At 36.2% G+C, this 24,097-nt stretch overlaps 1 protein-coding gene across 1 annotated transcript; it reads left to right on the top strand.

The window, feature by feature from the left end:
- LOC100372228 (aminopeptidase N-like) lies at positions 1-23,872 on the top strand. Its single transcript, XM_085505273.1, has 19 exons — positions 1-797; positions 7,974-8,759; positions 12,211-12,499; positions 13,018-13,138; positions 13,339-13,493; positions 14,514-14,627; positions 14,744-14,881; positions 16,227-16,292; positions 17,295-17,360; positions 18,154-18,335; positions 18,936-19,024; positions 19,316-19,449; positions 19,770-19,973; positions 20,235-20,308; positions 20,427-20,531; positions 21,143-21,310; positions 21,435-21,575; positions 21,733-21,814; positions 22,028-23,872. The coding sequence occupies exons 1-19, from the start codon at positions 1-3 to the stop codon at positions 22,196-22,198; spliced, it is 3,882 nt and encodes a 1,293-aa protein (XP_085361399.1). The 3' UTR covers positions 22,199-23,872.
- Positions 23,873-24,097: the final 225 nt, after the last annotated feature.

The following is a 24,097-nucleotide window of genomic DNA, read 5'->3' on the forward strand; positions in this document are numbered from 1 at the left end:
ATGGAAACATCCGAATCGCAGCTCGCGCTCGCACGACTTAGTAGTGTGATATCGGATAACGGTGCCGAGGTGCAGTTTGGTCAGGACGGACCCGCTAGTAGCACTGCCTCTACGAAAATCGCGATTCATTCGCCGAACGATACGCAACCGGACGAAAATGTGGCGGTCAAGACCTTTTGTAATCGGCGCAGATGCTCGTGCGTTTTGGTAACTTTGTTATTGTTTGTCGTCCTGGTCGTTATGTCCGTGGCGTTGGCTTTAACGTCGAAGCAGTCGGGCGTACCGGCGTGTGTGTCTTTGTGTAACTCAACCGCTAATGAATCCTCAGCATTTCCGATGACAGACGTAGAAAGGGAAAACTCGACTGTTAGTATGAATATGACTGGGTACATTTGGGAGGAGTCCCGTTTACCCTTTTCCGTAATTCCGACATTTTACCAAATCCTCCTTAATATCGATATAAGCTCTAGACGATTTGCAGGAAAAGTTGAAATAGAGATATTGTGCCAACAAACAACCAACTTGTTAATTCTGCATGCCCACCAGATAAATATCGAGAATACTGTCGCCATGGTGATGGATCTACACACTGGGGCTAACTTGACCATTATAGACAGATTCCAATACGCCCTGTATCAGTATGACGTCATCGTTCTGCAAGAGCAACTGGAAACAAACTCCCGTTATCTGCTGACCATATCAAACTTTTCAGCGCTGTTATCGGAGAACTACGAGAATTTTGCCGGAGGTTTTGGACTGTATCTGTCGTCCTATGAGTCTCCGACGAACGGGACCAGGTGAGTGTCATTGTATGTTTACTGGCAATCAAAGTGTGTCAACAAATAGCTTGTATAATGCCGTAAGGTCTGTAATCAACTCCCTAATTTTTAAGTAGCCGTCGTGATCTCGTTTTGAACGATAGAGCCTCCCCCCCGAATAGTGTCCATTCTTCAACACCATAGCATCATCTGGCCATGGGAACGAGGGTATCTGGAACAGTGAACGCTGTGGCGGTACAGGATAGAACACTATGGGGGTGCAGGCTGTATGGGTGTATCGCTTTCCCCGCGATCTCGTCGGCTATTTACGAATATGATCTATTAATCTTGAAACATGACCAATAAAGAGATTGTAAAATATGTATAGACATGCGCAATAGTGTTTTTTATCGAATAAATACTGTTGTGTCTGCATAAGCAACACTTTTAGATTTCGATAAATCAAAATCCAATTTAGCTTTCAGCATGTATCACACCAAATTATCATCGGGCAAATGTATGTAGAATTTAGCGAATTTTTGTGTAAGTAACATATTTTAGGTAAATGATTCATTGAATGCATTGTCATAGTGTGTCTCTCATATTCGTTGAGTATTGCGTGTTCTAATTTCGTGCAAAGAAACAATGTATTTGAGATGCGTTTTACGCGTCGCGTGGGACGCATATTAGAAATTGATGCGGCGAGGCGACCTTGCCACTTTGTACGCAGGCATAAACTGATTACGCGTTGCCAGAGAATTGGTCGTCAGTGTACACACACACCGAAACACAATAACGAAAACATCAACATAGATACAGTTTTAAGATGCGTTTACGACGGTATTTGGTCATTAACAGCTTTGTTTCAATAACTTTTAACCCAACGTGGCTCTCATCTAAAGTCGTTCGTCTCTGATGTATATGATAAACACGTCGATGTCTGAACCTATTATCACAAACGATTAAAATTTATATTTGTGTACGAGGTATATACACCGCGGATACCATTACCATGTGTGTGTAAGGGGGTGGGGGGGTGCAACTCCAAGTGGAAGCCGGCAAAGTCCGAGTCGTTGAACCACCCAGTTTAGATATGTTGTTATCTAGGGCAGTGTAACTGAGATGGTATTTTAATTTATGCGACTGTAAACTACATTAGAGTTAGATTGACAAATAGTTTCTCTCATTTAACGTTTCAGAAGAAATGTAGCTGATTGCCATGGTGACCAGACAAACGCGTGGTGTACCATAAGTTACGATACTTTAAACATAACAAAACATACTTTAAACCCAAAGCACGCCCTCAATTGTTGTAATTTTAAAAGATAATACATTTAAACAAATTGGCTAACCATTAATTCGCCAAACAAACGAATTATATGCTAATATAAACATACATCCGTGAGTAATGTTGAGTTATAACATTCATCTAACACGATCTCCGGTTGAACTTGTTGTTGAAATTTACAGCCGCTACTAATTGGAATGTCCGATGGTGTTTACTTTCAGGCTGGAATTATCGCTCTGGTGGTCCATATCTCACACTGGCAATCGTTAGAGCCAATCACAATATTGTAATACTATCATGTACGTTACTGCCTGTCAAAACTACCGCCAAGGCTGAAAGTATTCTTGATATGGTAGACTGTTGTTTACGTGAAACGTCATTTTTTTCTATTACTAATAGTTAAAGGAGGGCAACTCGAACGCTAAGGGCAGTTAACGGCATGTTTGGGGTCTCGCTCTTAGTAAACGTCTGAGGCCCTATCTACGGGTTTTCACAGTTTACTAGAACCAAGAAGAAAACATGCCGTTACCGTCCGAGTTGTCGTCCTTTAACGAAGTATTGCTGCGAATATGGCAGGTTGTAGGTGTTTTTTTCTGCATTCCCATCGCGGATTGTGTGATGTCACATTGTAAAAGACTGTGACACCACACAATAGGCCAACGACCTGTAAAAATCGCACCTGATTCATGTACATACCATTGTAAACTACATGTTGCAATCGACCTACCCAGCTCAATCAGTAGAGCGGCCGATATTTAAATCGCCTATTTTCAAATGGTGAGGTGAAAGTTCTACTATCGACTTGGATCATGTGAGAACAACTTCGCTCTGAAAACAGTCCTTTGCCCGTAAACAAAGAAACTAGTAAACGGGTACTGTTATTTGAGATTGTAGTAAATATAAAGTCTCACGTCGAACGTCGCCATTATTGCGAAAGAGATGAACTCGAGTAGTGCTGTTTAATATTACCTATTTATCAACACAATTTTTGTATTTTAATTAATGGTACTTATCAGTAATACAATACGCACGCGCACATACCGAATATAAGGCAAAACTTTCACGATTTAAAGATAATTACCAGCGAACTATTCAATAAAGAAATGTGCTATTATAATGAACGACACCAATTATATCCTATTTATGTTACAAATTACTTCTCAAATTTTTCTATAATTTATCATGCCAATATTCAGAGACTGGTGTAAAGCTATATCAAGGTGATTTATACCGACATACTACTAACTGCACAAGAATAACCCATTCTAGATTTAAATATTGTGAAATAGCAACCTTGTGACTACGCTGGAAATAACGCAGAGTCATTATTCTAAGTTAAGGTCAGGTCACTCAAGGTCAGTAAACACGCAGACATTTACATCTCTTTAAAAGTTGATCAAATCGTAAAAACAAGAAGAATTTTCATGGATACACGTGTTGATCCCTTTATTCTTTATTAATGGAGCCAGCTGATACTACGGGAGTTTACGATTACGCATTCTGTTATGAAAACTGGTGTCGGCGATTAATACGATCAACATAATTTATCTGAATGTGTTTCAGAATGGGCGAGTTATCCTGTGTTCGACTGTAAGAAAACACGTCTATTTAAACACAGCCTTAACTACTGATGAACAGTAATGCAGTATTCCCCGTTTTAAACTCATTAATTCATTTGCAATTTTCTACTTAATTAAAAGGAAACAAAGCTACTACAAATTGTTATTTCAGAGTTGAGATTTTTTGCAGCATTTTCAAACCTGTAACGCATTACTCATTCGGAAGGAGCTGTTTGAAGAACAGGGTTCTCAGGTTTCTGATTAAATTACAAAACTGGATCGAGCACATGTGAACATGCACATGCAATGAGTCGGTATATCTGTGGCCAACTATATTTTTTATGCGATGACAACTCCAATGTAACTTATTGAAGGAGTGGAGGTTTCAGGGAAATAAAATTCACACTAATTATTTTCACAGAATTGTTTTAAACCATATCAAACTATATGAAAGTTCACAATTCACACTAATTAAAAATCGACGTGGTCACGTGATTGCTATGTAAATTAAATTGAATATTCAAATGAGTACTATGAAAAAATTGAAATGAATACCACAATTTGTTTCATAAAAATGCAGAATAAAACATGAGAAACTTAACAGTTATAGCGATTTTGCAAAAATTGTCTATTTTTACAATCAGATAGTGAATCTTAAACATGCGTAATTTTACCAAGAATCGCTGATCGTATCGTATCGTAATCGTATGAATTATATATACCACATCTACAATCTCTGAAAAATGTGAAGAAATCTGCTGAGTGCTTCCTGATTAATATTCATTTTTATGTCATAATTAAAACAACGATATACACTAATTTGCATATCAATTGATGAATATTGGAGTTGCATTATTTTTTTAATGGTTATAATGCGACTAATGTTTGACGTACAGTAAAATGTAGATGATAGGTGAGCATCTAAAGATATTGCAGAATTATTTCATACTTGACTATTATGTGTGATTATTAATTAATTATTTAAAATACGTGAAAAAAGTATAAACATGATTAACATGCCCCCCGAATTCTACCGCATCGTTTAAGGTAGCAATTGGGAAAAACGAATTAAAAATTGATCTGTGATTCACATTCTCTAAAGGTTACTGGGCATGCTACTATAACAAACTATACATTTTCTGAAAGCTTAGATATATGTGAATATGGCAGTACACATGCCCTACCGATTTTTGTTTTGCTTTCGCGCTTTTCTGACTATACCCCTGCTGCCCGATGAAAAGGGCTGTCGCAACCTTCAAATATCAGTAGCCTTCCAAATGAATTACTATACTTCAATCGAGACAATGCAGACATAATTCACGAACAACATATCTCATTATTTTTTCAGCCTCTTAAAAAAATTAAAGCTAAAATTAACCTCGTTGGCTACGTTGCTTGGAATTATTTTTAAATACACCCAAACCATAGACACACATAGCCACAGTACACACATAACAAATACACTATTGTCTTTAATTTGCAGTGAAACAGCCCATGTGACATGCTTTACATCGTGGATACCTGAAACCATTGTTGCTGCAATCGGAGCTGACTGAGCGGCAGTGAAACACACTAGCCGAACAACTTTCAATCTTACTATTCTCCATCTAAGACTGACAATTGCCACCAGGCGGGATATTTACGTTGACATTCAGTCAGACTCTTTTGCGTATGGTGTGAATGTGCGTGGATCGTACATAAAAGACAGGCGACACTCGTTTTGAGTAGACTATAATATATTCAGTACAGACACTTCCGATGTGGCATATTTTACGAGGCATCTGATCTGAATTGACACATTTTTATTACCAAATACGACTGAATAGTTTTAGTCGACCTCCCATATGCTTTTCATTGAATCATTCTCACATTACTTTCTTACTCACGACTCGGTTTGACATTGTGATATTTCAAGGTCAATTTCAGATCCCGTTGGGATAAGTTAGCAATTCTTCAAAAAATAGATCGAATATTATTTAAATTAAAGATAATCATCTAACGTCAAATAACCATATACACTATAGTCGTTATTCTCTCAATGTAACTGTTTTTTTAGTGGTTATAAATCAATTAGATAATGACTTTTAATGTTTTAGTGCAGTCAAATATATATTCAGTATATAGTTGGCAATATTTGTAATTTTTGCAATTTTTGATAATCTACTAAACTTAGCAAATTCAACTCAGTAGAATACATCGAGTCCGGCGGATGCTTCACTGAATTGGTTTCATGCGTACTTATTACGAACATGCTAGCAGTTGTTTTGCGTTATGGTTCGACCAGATCATGTGATAGAGGCGCCAAATGATTGGTCGATGGGGTAACGTGTTGTTTCACAATTTTCACAATGAATCAACTTTATAAATTGCCATGAAATAAACGCGTAATTACTGTAAATAAGAAAAGCAAACGTCCCTGTAAGTACTGCCCTCAACATAGTTTATGCCGTGTAATCATGACACAGGAAATTGACTAGGTTCCGTTTAATGCCACCACGCTCTTTCAGTTGCACATTAACGGATATGGAGTAAATTCAAAATTAACTACAGAGAATAACTTTTTATTTAAATGACAAAAACTTTTTTTTCAGCCGTCGGGCTCAACAAAGGGACGGTTTTGTACATTATATATATCAGAAGGTGTTTGCGTTATCTGGAAAGTGTACACAACTGCGACCTGAACGCTGAAAAACTTGCTAATGCCAAAATGGGGGATATTTGTAAGAGCTTTCTTTTCTTTATACAAACTGATTATTTTTTATTCCACGTAACAAAAAGCAAAAATTACATTTGTATCTGTACAAGAATTGTTTTCGAGCTCAATTTATAACCGCCAAGCTGTATTTATGCTGTTCATGTATGCATACCCCGAACATCATAAAAATGTAGTTTCATACGTAGTAATTCGGGAAATCATGTTTTTTCTCAGTATTAATGTACCAGACAATCGACTGAAACTGCAGCCCATGCTTGTTTCAAAGCAGAAACATGTTTATTACCTGTATTCTACCTGTATAATCAATTTATATGATACATCTAATCATTTTAATGCAAACAGCTCATCATACGTAATGTATACAACGCCTCTCTTACGGGGACTAATGCAATAATGTTTTAGTAAGAATCCATTGTAGCGAAAACGATCCATGCGTGCGAGCAGATAGTACATATAACCACTAATCGTGACTTATTGAAACCGATGTCTCCTTATATCTTATGTCCCGGGGCTGTCGTTAATAAGTACACAGCAACTAATGTTTATATATAACTCAATAATTTGTTTTGTCAGCTAGTTACGATGAGCGTGTCTCACTCAAGAGAAATGCTGGGATTTAGGACTGACTAACCTACGGGTGAATTCATTGTAATTTCCAACTACTGAACTCACTCAATTAAACAACATATCAGTCACTTGCCTCTTATTGACTTTTGTTCGAATTGTTCAATAAGTTAATGTGCATAATCTTTGTTGAGTTGAAGTTTAGTTCTTTTAATACAACATTTGCGTAACTGGCTAATGATTAGTTTCTATCATCACCTATATAATCAGTAATTATTAAAACGTGTTTTCAAAAGTTTTTTTTTCAATAGCTTGAACAGACAGATGTTATTCTTTTTATTTTTTAAAGAACTTTCTTTCTTTGATCGACACAACTGTTTTTGTTTTGTAAGCATGACACCAGCAATAATCAAGCTTTTAGTATTTTTGTAAAGGAATTACTATCGCTATTTGAAAAAAGTTGACTGAAACATATTTATATAGTGTGAATATTCAATTTGGTCGACATTTATATTGTTGCAATCATCACATCTTCATTTTGTTAATGTTCTTTCAAAATATTGTGTGCCGCACCAGTTTTTTTTTTCAATTTAATTTAACAGTTTAATTGTCATGCGAAGAAATGCGATATGAAATACTCCAATAGGAGCAAATCAAATCCAGGTCTCGCCCACCTATGTTATGTAAGAGGAAAGTATCGATGTTTTCGATCCTGACTGCTTATTCGTGATGCATTGCTCAACGCGATCGCCGTGTCATCGTAATCTCACATAGTTAGTCGTTGAACACATCGAGTAGAAACAGTATTACAATACAGCAATTGACTTGTTCATACTCAGTCCATTTATTCCATGCTTTTAGTGTCAGTATTCAAGACAGCTTGGTATATTTCAGGGTCAGTACACCGAGTGTATGCCTGTATGGCTCGTGGACACTCATCAAATACACGAGAATAGATCTTAATCAAAACAGCAATCAGGATTGGATATACCTTACATTAAGAAATGATTGAATTGCACTTAGAATATATTCATTGTTTTTCCGGGTTTCCTATATAACTGATTTGCTTGATTACAATCGTATATTAGCTTTTGGATGGAATCGGGCAGGCTTGATGCAGTCAGACTTGTACTCGGCGACAACTGCATTCACAGTCCTCCAGTCGTTGTTGTCGACGGCGGCGGCGGCGGCGACACCATGGCGACTTCCCCAACGACAACGCAAGTACAGACGTTTCCATCGAACAATTTAAACTACGGCTGTAACAAGCAAGTCAAGGACCTCGAAGTGCGCATCACAGAGTTTCAACCCCACGCCAATGGACTTTACCTTTCGCGTTATAAGGCAGCTTTTCTAGCTACCTCCATCCTTCTTCTGTGCCTCGCCGTGGTACTACTTGTAGTGTTTGTCATGAAAGAACCAGCATGCATTGACGGTCCCATTGCCACGCAACCACCCACCAAAAGTGTAGCCGCTGTATTAGGGGATCCCTCGTGGCATAGTTACCGCCTGCCTACAACTTTAAAACCTTTGTTTTATAGGCTTGAATTGCACCCTTTCATCGAAAAGGAATACTTAAGTGGTAGGGTCGAGATAACCCTGACATGCTTGCGCCCAACTAATTTTATTCTTCTCCAGAGTGACTTTTTGGAAGTGACATCAGCTACTTTAGAATCAAACAATCCAGCACAACATTCGCCGAGCATCGTCGATGATCCGGTATATTCCGAAATATACAGTTACGTTTTGTTTAAATTAGACAGTGACCTCGTGGAAGGTGGACAATACACAATTCATATTGAATATTCGGGATATATACTGTCCGATGTTGGTCTTTATAGAACGGGGTACATTGATGACAATGGAGAAAATAGGTACAGTATATCTAAAATCGTATGCTATTTTATGTTATTGTACAAATTGCTACTCTCTATTTTTAACACTTAATAATCGTGGTTTACGTAAGGAACTGTCCCGACCGAGTTTAATCCGTTATACCATCCCACATGCACAACGAAGTAGTTCTACACCTTCTAATAAATTATAACAGCCGGCGGTAACAAACTGAGAGACAAAAGGGCAGGCATACCGGGCATTGACTTAAAATATTGCCAAGCTCAATAAATGTTATACAGAGCATGGAAGGTACTAAGTTACCTTCCATGTACAGAGCAACGCTTCCAGACAACTAAATGATGTGCTCATGTAATTCCTTGTAAATATAGCAGTATGTCTTTGCCTTGAAATGTTTATTACAAACAAATGAAAATAAATGAATTAACGTTAATTATACGCCGTTGACACATAGCACATATTTACAACAACAAATGTAATGCCACTCTGCGTTAAACTGTACCATCTATGTGTTATTTCTTGCCCTTAATAACATTTGAAACGTGATTTGTTGGCAGCAACGTGACAGCCTAACTCATCGACAACGCTTATTTAGTCCAATCAATCAAATTGTAATCTTCCTAATCGTATTTGCTACCAGCGGGGACAGCATACTGTCGTACGCATACTGCGACTATCCGTCTGGAATCCCCAACATATGTTATATCAATCTTTAGTATTTTATCACGATCCCATGTACCAAGAGCGCGTTAGTTGAAATTATGTTAATAACTGGTAACCATGACGTAAATGATTGTAAAGTGCACCATACGTTTTTCAAATTAGTTTCTTCACTTCTATTGATTGATTTCGTTGTATTAGCAGCGCTTGTCGATTTTCGATGTATTATCGGTATCGCTTGGATGTCCACCTAAACGGCTACCCCTATTGCGGTTTTAATATACTAATAGCTAATAACAACACACACGTGTCCTTGTATATATTAGAAAAGACACACGATACCAGGAATACATTTGTGAAAACGAACTCCGTTAGGTATTGTGGACTATAATATATGATAAAATGTACCAAAGTCGGTAGCGATCGTTGCAATCTACATGGATATGAAAATGGGATCGTGGACATGTTTCATTCATCAAGGCCAATATATAAAGTAACATTTAATAGCTTGATTATTAAACATCAAAAGAAGGTCACTTATAAACACCAATAACGGAATCATCACACTAAAACCCTAACTGACAGGATTGTCCTGAACATTAAAAGACAAACTAAACAACGAACATACTTTTTATTTACAAAATGATTACTTACATTGAATAAAATTAATGGATCGTATCAATTACAAAATAAATGTTGCTATGGGAGGCGGAAATAAACTTTTATAATGTTTGCGGTTCCTCAGAAGAAGGGCCCAGCGAATCTCCTTCGATAAAATAATAGGTTATTTCTTTTGTCTGTACACCCGTGAAATGAACAAGTTTTCAATTATTAAAATAACAATAAATAATAACATCATCACCAATTACTTATATGTGCTTCAACGGTTTAGCTGGAGAAATATTTATAAACAAATTATAATTAGGTGTTGTTTAAAATTAAAAAAAAAAAAACATGAGTGGTCGGTTATACATATGGCATATAATGTGTGCCAATTCTACTACAAAGTGTCCAAGAAACTCATAACCTCTAAAACTATGACGAACTTTGTCATATTTATTGTATTTGAATATATAATGATCAGCGAACTTTTGAGTAAAGAAGCAATAAAGACAGCTCATTCGTCTATAGGTTATTGCACTCTTCAATTAGATTTCAAGGACATTATAATCTCCAGCTATTGTTGGTTTAATGAAAAAAAGTCTTGTACAATGTGGTACTTCTTTGATGCATCTTACGGTGAACAATGTGTTAATTAGCTCAATGCTCACAACATTGATTACGTAACAGTGAGTGATTTGACACGTTATTCAGAAGAGAAAATTGCGCATTTAATAATTGGAGCATCGAAGCACTGCCATGTCTCTATGTTTCATTTAATAAAGTTGTGTTACCTTGAAATCTGCAGATGTATTTGCCTCTTTATTATATTTCCAGGATACAATCTTCCACTAGTGTAGTGTTGATGAACCAATCATTGTGTTAATTGACTTAATTAATGCTCTGATATGATTTTTTAAAGTGTGTATCATTCATCATTATCGAGTTTGTTTCTGCTATAATTGCAATTATGCATTTGTATTTCTTTTTTTCATATTACATAGTGTTTTGTACATCTATCGTATTAATCTCAGTTTTTGTGCGGTGGTTGGTCTCTACGAATAATCGTTGATTTCGTTGGTTGCCTCTTAACTAAATCGACCCTCTGGCGTGCACGTGTTCACTGTGCGTTGCGTTGCGTGTTGTGCGCATCGTCGTAATTCCAACGAGTCTCCAATGACGCGAGGTGGGTCGAACAGTATTTTTCATCTGCGTGCATGAACCCCCCAATGCCACTTCATGCTACTTCCTTCGGATACAAGTTCGCTATCAATAAAAGTTTCTTAATTATTTAACAGTCGTCACTGAAGTTAAATAACAGTTTAACATGGCACAATTCATACGTGAATTGAAAATCACTGCTGTTATAGGTCAACTAGATACCGAATGTGTGACCTTTAACGATCATACAAAATGCATATTGGGACAAAGCTTCTTGTGGCGAGCACATCATCATCATTTAACGGCTTGGTGTGCACTTTGTGGTACAAAGATCGATTGACATGATGTACTATATATTTGATTACGTCGTTCTTCTCGGGCAGTGAATTTATTTAAAGAAGGATCATCAATTCTAATTGCTGCATAATGTATACATGTGTAGCAGTGTTAGGATTTGTGTTTAACTTACTATTTGTACTCAAACCAGCACATCCTGGCTACCAACTCATTTGTAACACAAACAGATAGCACGATTATAGATCTCTTCACAGACGAAGGCAATCATTTCCTATCTAGTGGGAATAAATTAGCAAGTCACATCCTAGAGAATATGTGTATTGTTCAAGGCGTCAGGTTACACCGAAAATAACGTTTTCGGGCTTTCACATTACAAATTAATCATATGGGAAATCAGTAACTTATTGATGATAATAAAAACTGTCGACGATGTAAGACACACGAACGTTTGCTATATACTGCTTGAATATGGGAATACGAAATATTGACAACATGGAGAATACATCCGTATTCACCATGGATTGTGATTTAAAATAGACACGCATGTGCTTTGAATTTTTGGTACGTATATGTTATTCAAAGGTCATGCGCTATATTATTATCCAGATGAGTGTTATTCATATTGTCTCGTTAACATTTGTGATTGAAAGTTAAACCTGTATCAAATAAAATGTTATTTTCCCCTAAATACGATGCATATTACCATATATAAATGTATATTTAGTTCTTCATTTGCTTGGATTCTTCTTCCAGGTATCTGGCGGCATCGTTTCTATCGCCAGTGTCGGCCAGGAAAGTGTTTCCGTGTTTCGACGAGCCAAGCTTCAAAGCTAATTTCAGCATCACCCTTATTCACGAAGCAAAGTACATTGCGCTGTCGAACATGCCGGAGAAACTGTCGCCGTACGGTAAAGAGAAAAGACAAGACGGGTTGATAGCGACGCATTTTGAGACTACCCCAAAGATGTCTACCTATTTACTAGCGTTTATTGTGTGCGACTTTGCACATAGGGCCACCGTATCTAACCACGGACGTGTCGAGGTATGCTTCATACAGTCAATGTACCTTTTAAATATAAATCCTAGACCTATTGGTCGATTGCATCATAGTCAATAACCATCTCTATGTTTCATTGGCGAGCCATATCACGGGACATTATATTATTTATTCGAATACAATATTTATTAAGAGACAGTCGTTACACTTCACGGTAACATTTCTGGTTCTGTAGTGAAATCAAATATATATGACAATGCATATGTACAGTAGTTAACATTTTGGGTGCCAGGCAAGCATATACTTGAAGTTGAAATTGGTTCAAAGCCCGAATAATAAAAGTTAGGCTAGAACTGTGCCAATGACCGGTAAATGGGAAGTATAGTCATCTTCTGGAGTACTACAAAGCCTGGAAATAGTCTGTTTGTGACAAACTCTTGATATTGTTCCCAAAACAATTCGTAAGTAGTCCTTATTTGAAAATTCCTATCCGTCTATCACATACTTTAGATATTTATTCAAATCGTTATGTAACACGTGACATCCATGCTTAACTTTTCTAGTTCCGGGTGTGGGCACGCAAAGGAGCCATGGACCAGGTAGCGTACGCGTTAGACATTGGACCAAAGATATTCACGTATTTAGAGAACTATGCGTCCATACCATATTCCTTGCCAAAAATGGGTAAGCATAACTACAAAATATTGATTATTGAATTAGTTCAATTTAGTTAATTTTATTTAATTCAAATCAATCATGTTATTTTAATAGGATTCATTTAGTTAGTAACGAATCATCGTGATTGTTATTTGTGTACATTTCGTAGAACAATGCAAATGTCAGCGTACGACTTACAATGCATAATGTTACGTATATTGTATTAGATATGATAGCATTGCCGTCGTTGGTGGCCACTGGAATGGAAAACTGGGGGCTGAATACGTTCAGGGAAAATGTGTTACTTTACAAGGAAGAACTGTCATCGAGTCGGGATAAACAATGGATTGCACTCCTTATTGGCCATGAACTCAGTCACCAGGCGAGTAACCTAAGTTTAAAGCTTACGTTGTCAACTTTCCGTAATAATTTACGTCAATATAGCGAGAATTGTCAGCTAAAATATATTATGCATTAACAACATTATTATGCATTGTGTTCGCCCTTTAGGTTACTTTATGTTTACGATAAAAATAGATGATTAATAGATTGAATGATTGTTTGATTTATTGATCAATTGGTTAATTTAAAAAACAACAACACAGAAACGGAATTGATACACCAGTTGCTACAGTCATTCATAATATTGCAGTGCAGTGTGACGAGACGAAAAATACAAGCTTATAATATCCAACCTAGACCCCCGTCATAATTAATGACACATCCCTTATTACATTTTATGTACGTGCTCTGACCAACGTTGCGGCCCCTATCGGAGTACGGAACACGCATCGATATGAAATACGATGTCGTGGCACGTGGTGTGTAACCATCAGATACCAATCCATTTCCGACACAGAAGAGCACACCTTCCGGTTAACCACTTAAAAGCCATCTGGTACTGACTCTATGTCAGAGGCTTAATTAGGCCTGGGTCATATCAACACTGTTAATCCAGGGTCTATTATAAATATTGATATATGAATAGATTGTGGACGAGCAGGTTTCCTGTTTAATATCAGCAAAGTATGACACGATTTACATGACATAGAACTTTAAAGTCGGCAATGCTAAACACAATACAGTAATATGAAATAAATATCACTCAATTAGTCAATCACTCGTATTAGAATAAACTAAATAATGCGATTGCCACTTATTTAACATAACGCTGTACCGCATCACAACCAAAGAAAAATACTTCAATACTATAAGTGTGTTGTCCTATTGTCCAGACATTGTTTCAAATCAAATCTATTTAAATTACTAGTAGATTTTAAAGACGTCACAACATTTTCTTAGCGCAAAGGGAACTTTTGATGTACCTATATTTATTTGACAAATTACTTGGCACATTTTAGAATACGCCGGTGTAATGAGAGATTTGTTTTTTTTCCATCAGTGGCACAGCAACCTTGTGACGCAGGCGTGGTGGGACGAACTCTGGTTGAAAGAAGGCTTCGCCACCTTTATGGGATTAAAAGCTGTGGATTACGTTCATCCGGATTATCAAATGGTAAGTCGTTGGATTACATCGTTAATCATTCTGAAAAATAATGACCAATAACCATATCTAAATCTGTACGCAGAATTAATTTTCATTAGAGGTTTTTAATTTTTTTTCATAAACAGATAGCGCAGCAATTTCTTTGTGACGATTTGCATAATGTGTTTTTATTGGATTCATTGTCGACGTCACATCCGGTTAACCAACACGTCGACACTCCCAGTGAAATCTTGGACAATTTTGACATGATTGCGTACCAAAAGGTAAGGGTCGATTTTCAAGGTTAAAATGATCTTGATAAGATATTAGCTATGCAAGATTAAATTAGCAGCATGGACTAATTTCCAACCGATTATCAGTGCAAAGTTTATGTAGAAAGAAAGAAAAAACATGACTCATTTAAATGAAATCAACTGCCAGACAGTGCTTGATATGACATGGCTACATCGAATAAATCATGTTCCTTCGAGGTACAGTCCTTGACACGATCACGTGGTGATCGAGCGTTGTCTTGATTGGCCCGTTGCTTAACGGTAATCAGCCATTCAACAGGCAATTTGTATTAATGAAATAACTGTATATTGCGGTGATCCACTCGCTGTTAAACTGATCGTCTCTCATTCACTTTAATCACAGTTAACTTGCGAGATATAAATTGAAAGATAACCACTATTTCCATTCTAATGGAAGTTTATAAGCAAACTAACTCTTTCCGCGCTCCACCGAACACAGTCGCATTTCCATATAGAAAGCAAGGCCACTTCTGTTCATACCAAACCCCGATATTTGTATTGGCGTGCGTGACCAGAGCGCGCTAATAGTTGTCAATCCTCGCCCGAGTACATTATAACACTAAAAACGTTATTTGCTTCTGACTGCATATATTATACATGCCACCTCCTCGCACTACACTTGCTTTCACATGTTGTAACAGCTGGACAGAATTAAAATGCCACTGTTGATCCAGGGTCTAAGCTTATGACAATTTGATAATATGTTCCATACGTGTGTGCATGAATGTATTCATTGCGTCACCCGCTGATCCATTTAAATGGGGACAATCATATCAAACTTTTTATTTTTCCACACTGTAAAAAAAATTTCGAACACAATTGGAACTATTTCGGGATAATTGGATTCGCTTAAAATGTGCTAATGTAGGGTTGTATTGTTCTTAATTTCCTCATTTCTGATATCAATACAAGAAATTATCAGAAAAAAATCTAAAACGAACAAATAAAATATTTTTGTGAAAACAAACCAGTACAGTAGCACATTTTAAGCGAATCCAATTATCCCGAATTAGCTCCAATTGTGTTTTCGATTCTTTTGGGAAGAACTGAAAATAACTGATTTTGACAATTGAATTCAGAAATATATTAAGAATATTTCATAACAAAAAAATCACAAATGCACACCAATAATATTTTTGATAATTACACAAATATTAAAGACAAGACATAATTTGTTATATTCTCGATATATTTGCAATTCATTTGTCTTGAACTATGACTAAAAGTAGCTGAATGAAATTACAAAAAATACAATGTGTTCAACAACTTATGTATGAACAATAACTTTTATACTAATGACTGTTTTTTACGACAGGGTTCAGCTTTAGTCAGAATGATGTACTTCTTTCTTGGCGAGGAAACATTTACTCAGGGTTTATTTGTGAGTACAAAGTTTCATTATACCATTTTATTTATATGGGTATTCCGCGACGTGATACGTAACTGGCTATATAGGCGGGTAATGTCGTATATATATGGGGATTATAGAATTGACTAAAAGAAAAGCATTTGGGGACTTTAATGTATGACATCTTTAATGTATGACATCTACTATTATATCGTGTATTAAGCAATTAAATTGAATGCCCTATACTGATATGATGTTTAGAAATGTTATATGTCGCTGTAACACTACCAACAAAGTACTTGGCAAAGTTCATTATCGTTGAAAGTTCATTATTCAGTTAAAGTTTCTAGTATGTGAGTGGATATGGGACATTGTAATTGTGCCACGTGGCCGATTGACACAAGAACAATAGATGTAGTTTTAATTCTCCAACCTGATAATACATTAATTTGACGTTCTAATATTTTAGTACATTCATTAAATGAACCCCCATAACGTATTTGAAAAATGCATGTGAAAAGACAACACAAATATCCGACACTCTTGTGGTTAATTTTCAAAACTCCCTAAGCACTGGTTTTCATTTTCTATTCGTATTTTTTTTAACATCTGAGAAAAGCAATTGAATTTTGGCGGCGGTTTTCTGTATGTAATCTTCATTTCAGGATCCCCAGAGGTTATTTTTCTCTATCTATTACCCGCCAATTAACCTTTCCACACTGAATATTTTTAAATATTAATAACATAAACTATTAATTGGTAACATACCCTGCTTTAAAAGGAATGCCGCGAACATTACCCTGGGCTAAGTATTGAAATACATGATGTTTCGATTATAATTACGTTCAGAGACTACCCTATGTAATGATATAGGACACTTCTTCCCACCGCCTTCTAAGTAATTATAGTGGAATGCTTCAGCTGCAAGTAATTCTTTGGTCTGTGCTACGTCTGGAATATACATAGCATTTTATTCCGAATAGCGACATGTCATATGTATTTGAATAAATATGGATTAAATTTTATTTATTGCAGAAATATTTGAACGACAATGCTTATGGGAGTGCAACATCTCAGGATCTATGGGTTGCAATGGATTGGGTGAGAAAGTATTTACGCATACTGCAGCTTTTGAGGATTTTGTCGGAATATTATACCGAAATTACATTTGTTGTATTAAATGAGCAAACAAACAGTGACACGTCAAGTAATGTGGCGTGAATTTTTAAGAGTATGTTGGTAGCTGGCAAATGAATATTTGTTCGTACAAAAAAAAAAAAAAAAAAAAAAAACTTGTTCAAGCCGTCAAGGTGTTGTTTGCATACGCACAGACATGCTTTCATGTATATTCATTTGAATTTACCAAAAAATGGTAAAACGTTTATGACGATTTAGCAATATAAGTATGTATTTAATAGAACTTAAATTGTTTTATTATTTGAACATACTTATAAGTCACTAAAATGTGCTGGGAAATGTAGAATATTTTATTTTTACATGTACCAAACAGCTGGTGATACGATACAAAACATTGAACAATTTCGATACATGTTATTATTGTGGTTTGTTTGTGTTGTGTTCTTTTTCTTACGTTCATTATTAGTGACTAGACATTTATATTTTGTTCGGATGCCATTAACGAAGTGTCAGTCTCTGAAATTTCATAAAATGATAATATTTTTAAGAGTAGCAATTCTTAATAACGATTTTAAATAGTTCTTGCAACGAAAATGAAAAGTTTAGTGTTGAGTAAACCCTTAAATTTGTAACAAATTTAAAGATATGTTTTTGAAAAATAAATCCGTTAGAGTACGGGTAATATTTTGTTTTTTCTTTAATTATTACTAATCAATATTAACATCAGTGCGTTATATGTATTTGTTATAATCACCAGGCTGCAAAAAAGAATGATTTACCAGTGGATGTGCCTACAGTTATGGATAGATGGCTTCTACAAATGGGTTACCCACTAGTGACGATCACACGAGACTATCGCAACAAACGGGCAACCATTAGTCAACGTCATTTCCTAATTGATAAAGGCATTAACGGAACGGTCAGAGAATCTCCCTATGAGTGAGTATAATAGTGGTTTTTTTTGCAATTTGCTCATTTGGGCGTCATGTAGAATTATATTTACCAAAATATGCAGACCAGTCCTGTTTTCGTAAACCTGGTCGATAGAATGTCAGAGTCATATTGTGTGATACAGTTGCATAAAATCAATTTAAAATTGAAATATTTGTTATCAATAGCTAATATTTAAAATTAACAATGTTCGCCGAAAATAAAAACACGTTGAAATGTTTAATACAAAACAGAAATTTTATATTATGATGTATTCAAGTCACGAGAGTTGCAACGGGACACAAAACCCCATTGATGAGAAATAAGCGATAATATTGTATACTGTATGGGTATGGATTCCTGACTGAATGCATCAGACAGATATATTGAATATTTATCCTGGCGTGGGTGGCTTCGTATTTTTACTCGAGCTCCCTCTCTCGGTCAAGTGAAAGTAATTTTAGCATTTTGACCGCATGGTGAAAATCAAGAATCAAAATTCACCTATTAGCGATGTGTATGTGTGAGACTATTTAATAACCGACCATACCATATACTTACACATTCCCTGTATGGTAATGTTTTCCTTCTCGTTATTTTTACTTTTAGTTATTCATGGCACATTCCAGTAACGTATACGTATGGAGGGAAAGAAAGATTCTCAGATGCTTTCCAAACGTGGCTGATAACAGAAAAAAGTGAATGTTTTAAATATAGTATTTCTATTAATATTAATATAAGTGGAATACATAATTTAAGTCAGTTTGTATTTATAACCAAATTATTAGCTAAGATGATTTATCTTTAGAAAACAATTTCATCGATCATTATATATATATATATACACATACGTGGACAGAGAAATTAAGATATATATATAGGAACACAGCGTCAAACAGGATATGTGACCGAGACATGTCTTTTAGAGCAATATGGTGTATCTCATTTGAGCCAGAATTACAAATGATTTGCTTATTTTACTTCACTAGAAATTGTTGATTTGTCGAGTGTTGACAATGATGAATGGGTGGTGGCTAATGTTAACCAAACGTATTACTACAGAGTGAACTACGACATGGACAATTGGAACCTAATTATAGACCAACTCAAAACCAATCATGAGGTAGGTACTATTAACATTGCGCCGCCGCGTTTCCCGCGTTATGTTTTTTTTTTTGTGGGGAAAGTCAGTATTTTCGCAAAAAATGGAAATAAATATAATATCTCCATGAAAAATGATATATGCTTCAAGAAACATTTGTCACTCGTGTTACTTAGTCTACGTTATATAACTCTCGGAATCGCCGGACCATAGTATCATTGAAAATTTAGATACATATTTAGAGATTACGAATGCGCGGATGTGTAAAAAAAAGGTCACCTGACTCGATACAAATATGCCCAGGCAAGAATCTAAGGGACACTTTACTTTTTTTATTGCAGGATATATCAGTGAGCCAAAGAGCCGCTTTGATCGATGACGCTTTTAATTTAGCTAAATCCGGAGAACTGAGTCAAATAATTGGCTTCCGACTCACTGAATATCTACGAAATGAGACTGAATACTTGCCATGGAGAACAGCGATGAGAGTGCTTGGGCACATCGATCAACTTCTAGGGCATACCGTTGCATATGGCGTATTCCAGGTGAGGACGGGTTGTCAACTAAATTCATACGCTCTACCGAGTTTACGTTTTGTATACGGTGATGCCATTATAAAATTGATAGATTGATTGATATAGTATTCGTAATTCATAGGTCATTTTGTGATTATGGGTTGTTTCTTAGTCGTTTTTCTTTTTGTGGTTTCGAACAAGTGAATTTGCTTTATGAATTATGACTTTAGATATGATGTCCTTTTGTCTGTTAGTGTATCCGTTCATTATTTTTTTGTTTCAATCCACTAGAAATACATGCTTAAACAAGTTGAGTGGTTGTATGAGAAAGTTGGGTGGAATGATACAGGACTTCAACTCGAAAGGTATGAATACTTACATTGTAACGACCTATCATTATTGCTCGTATCGACGAACTTATTGATAACTATTCGCACCTTCTTACCGATAGCATTAATCACAATGTGTGTTGTATTGCTTCAGGTATCACCGTATCACTATACTTGGCGTGGCGTGTCGCTATGGACATGCTGGGTGTATCCAGAAAGCCAGCGATCTCTACGCTGATTGGATGGAGGGGAGAATTAGGTAAGTAACAGCAAAGCGCAATTGTCTTTTGAAAGCGCTAATGCCGTCGGACATCGCGTACTTCGTGAAAATTCGCAATGAATTTTACATGTGTTGTTTACATAGTGTTGGATCTAAATCCTCTAACCACCAGCCGTCTGTTATTGAGATAGACTGCCGTGAAAACGGTAATTAAAATATAACTCGATGCTATTTATCCATATCATCCATAAATTGACATTCTTCAACATTCAATCAGTTAAAGATGCTATGTGGATACATTTATTTTTGTTTTAAGCATATATTTCGATACTTCATTTTGGTATACAGGTCATATTATGGTTTACCTCGAGTCTTAACAATATTTTGGCCGAAAACAAACTATAGTATTCGTTTGATAATCAACAACACACCTTGCGGACTAACCGTGGATTAATTGATTATCAGTCACAAGAACACACAAACACATACAAACAACGTTTAGTTTAAAACAGTCTAGCTTGCATATTAAGCGTACAACAAATAGAACAATAACATTTTTTTTACAAAACACTGTGGATATTACCTCTTTAAACACAATTGTCATTTTCTACGTTGTAAATATTAATCAGCCGTATGTTTCCCTCCGGCAGTATCGCCCCCAATTTGCAGAAGATAGTGATTTGTGGTGGAATAGCCGCTGGCGGGCTTGAAGAGTGGGACTATGCATGGCAGATGTATAAGGAATCCAATGTAGCTTCGGAGAAATTAATGTTTTTGGAAGCATTGGCTTGCTCTGGGGAACTGTGGATTTTAAGTAGGTATGTAGAACAGCTCGTCTCATTAAATCAGTTGCAAATAAGTTACGATTATTAATAGTATTTTCATATTATTACCAATATCACAGTACATTGTCCATATGATCTATAATTATCCTCTTCGCAGGTACCTGGAACGGACTTTAGACACAAACGAAATTCCGTTGATGTTGGCGTTAGATGTTTATAAATCAGTTTCTTCCAACCACTTAGGGAGCTACCTTATGTGGGATTTCTTCAGGGAGAAGTGGAGCATTATTGTCAATAGGTATGTTATATCCAATTACGTATGTGTAAACCAATAAAACATTAAGCAAATCGACCTTTATGTTATCTGACTCGAAGACGTGCGTGCCTTACATATGCATCTGTCGACACGTTCTGTAAAACATCTAGGTTTAATACTACTGTGTTCTTTCTGCTAGGTACGCCGGTGGACTGTTTCAAATCGCCCCACTTGTCGAATCTATAACATCAAGTTTTGACACAGAGACCAAGCTACAAGAGGTAAAGCGTTGTATTCTACGTCTTTATTGTATACTGCTCTATATTAAACTCATTTTCGTGCAGCAAAAACATATTTTGCATATCTTAAAAAATGTATTAATAAGCAAACCTATATTAACTGGCTGGACGAGAACGCGATTGAATACGCGACAAACTGTTAGTAACTATGTTTCTTTTGGCAATGAATTAACTAATCTGTTTTATTTTCAACAGCTGCAACTTTTCATCGACACACATGTGACTAAGAAGGAAGACATCGACTCCGGCGTGTTCGCGGGTGGCAGTAGTTTCCTGTCGGCGATCGATAAAACCAAAGCTAATATCAATTGGTTGAAGTCCAATCAATCGCCTGTACGGGAATGGCTTCTTGAAGCAAGCCGGTAAAATGTGTAAATAGTTTATTCTAAAATAAATAAATAATTAATTTTATTGTGTTCCGTTTAACGCTAGAATAATGAAGAAATTGTAGGCATTTACACTGTGTTGGGTGCTGTACTATACTACTCGGCGGTGTTCGGCTGAAAGAAAACGAAGAAGAACAGAACGTCTAACGTTTATATGTAGAATAGCGCCACCATGTTCGAAGGCTCCATTTATTCGGCTCTTCATTTAGGAGGCAAAACTTTAATTCATGCGATTTAAATTCTTATTGTAAATATCTTATCTTTTTTTTCAAGTATTTGTATCGTTTGCCAATCACTGTTCTTGAGTGTGTATGCTTGACACTAATTACACGATCTGTACAATATTTACACATCCAATGTGTCTTCCATATAATATCTTTACGCTGAACCTCGATCTCAAGGTAGCAGGAAGGTACTCACCGTCTTACGGTCCACCACAAATACCATAGACTATTGAAGACCTAACCATTCTGTAGTACTACAATAACAAAAAAGTTGTACTTAAACTGTTTGTTTGTTGTTTTAGCGATGGGTACAAGTTAGCTAAATTTGCTGGAATGATAGCGGATTTAGAGTGAATTTTTAAAATCCATGAGCTGAAAGCGGCATGCAAAGGCAGATGGCCATGGTCGATGTTTGCAAACAAGAGTCTACCCATGAGCCTTTGCGTTTTTATCGTGTGCTGTTATTGTCGACTGGACGCGCGTGCGCAGGTGATAGCCCCACCGCTTTAAATTATTCATCTCATCATCAATGTTTGTTTAAAAGTGACTAAGGACAACACCCGAGGGAAGCACATGGAGCTTACCTTTTGGGGACGTGCCGCTGAAATGAATCCTGCTTTTCAGGACTTTAGGTATATACGAGTTTTACTTACTGTTCAAATAGGTACAAATCCAGGTATAAACGGCAGATTGTAACTGCCCGAATATATATCAATATGCAATTATCGAAATCCCAAATATGGGTTGCCACTTTTGTAGGCTCGATGTCACCTTTCTACCCATTTTTAAGTTAAACGCACTCGAGAATGATTATAAACATACCATAACAAAGACAATATTGAAACAGTTATAAAAAGCTTACTATCCATGATATTGCCTTAGAAGTTCGCTATCAAACGATTGTTAAATGCCATCAGCACTAAAGTTCAGTGATAGACATAATTCATTACTTGACAGATTACCGTTCTGCTACTTTGAGTCGAGCAAAAGATATTGTTCTTTATGTTCTTCGGGGTAAACGGATTTTTTGTAGTGAGTAAATGAAAATGTGATGTAGTAATGCGTCGAGGTACGGTGAGGTGACTGTGGGTGTGATGACGTCATGGCGTACCATAAATGCGATGTCGGTAATACTTCGAAATTGTGTAAATTATACTTGATTTGTAGAGATGAGTGATTGTCATATAAATTGCCATGGTAATTAGACACAGATGCGGTTCTGTATTTTGGTGACATTGAATGTGCATATTAAGTAATTATTTCCAGTAATATCGTCAATATTTTAATACTCGCATCACTTATTGTAATTTATGCCCAGTTATTTTTCATATTCGAATGTATGCGTTTTTTTATGTGAGAATGGCAGTGTATTCAAAAATGCATTGTGATAACTGTATCCCAGTAAAGTCTCGCGTGTTTCATTACGGTAATGTGACGACTTGTTCTGTGTATTTAATAATATTTAGAGATAGATCCGGTGATAATATTAGAGCTTAATTTATGTAGAATAGAATGCAGCTGTTTATTCATGCCAAAGAACAATGTGCAAAGTGCGGTGGTCATCGCGCCGCGTCCTGTTCGATATCGTGTCCAATATCGACGCATAAAACGCGTGTAAACATAAAATTCAAACACGCGCTGCATGCCGACATCCG

This window comes from Saccoglossus kowalevskii, chromosome 11 (genome assembly GCF_978046115.1).
Source record: "Saccoglossus kowalevskii chromosome 11, keSacKowa6.1, whole genome shotgun sequence".
NCBI classification, from domain to species: domain Eukaryota; kingdom Metazoa; phylum Hemichordata; class Enteropneusta; family Harrimaniidae; genus Saccoglossus; species Saccoglossus kowalevskii.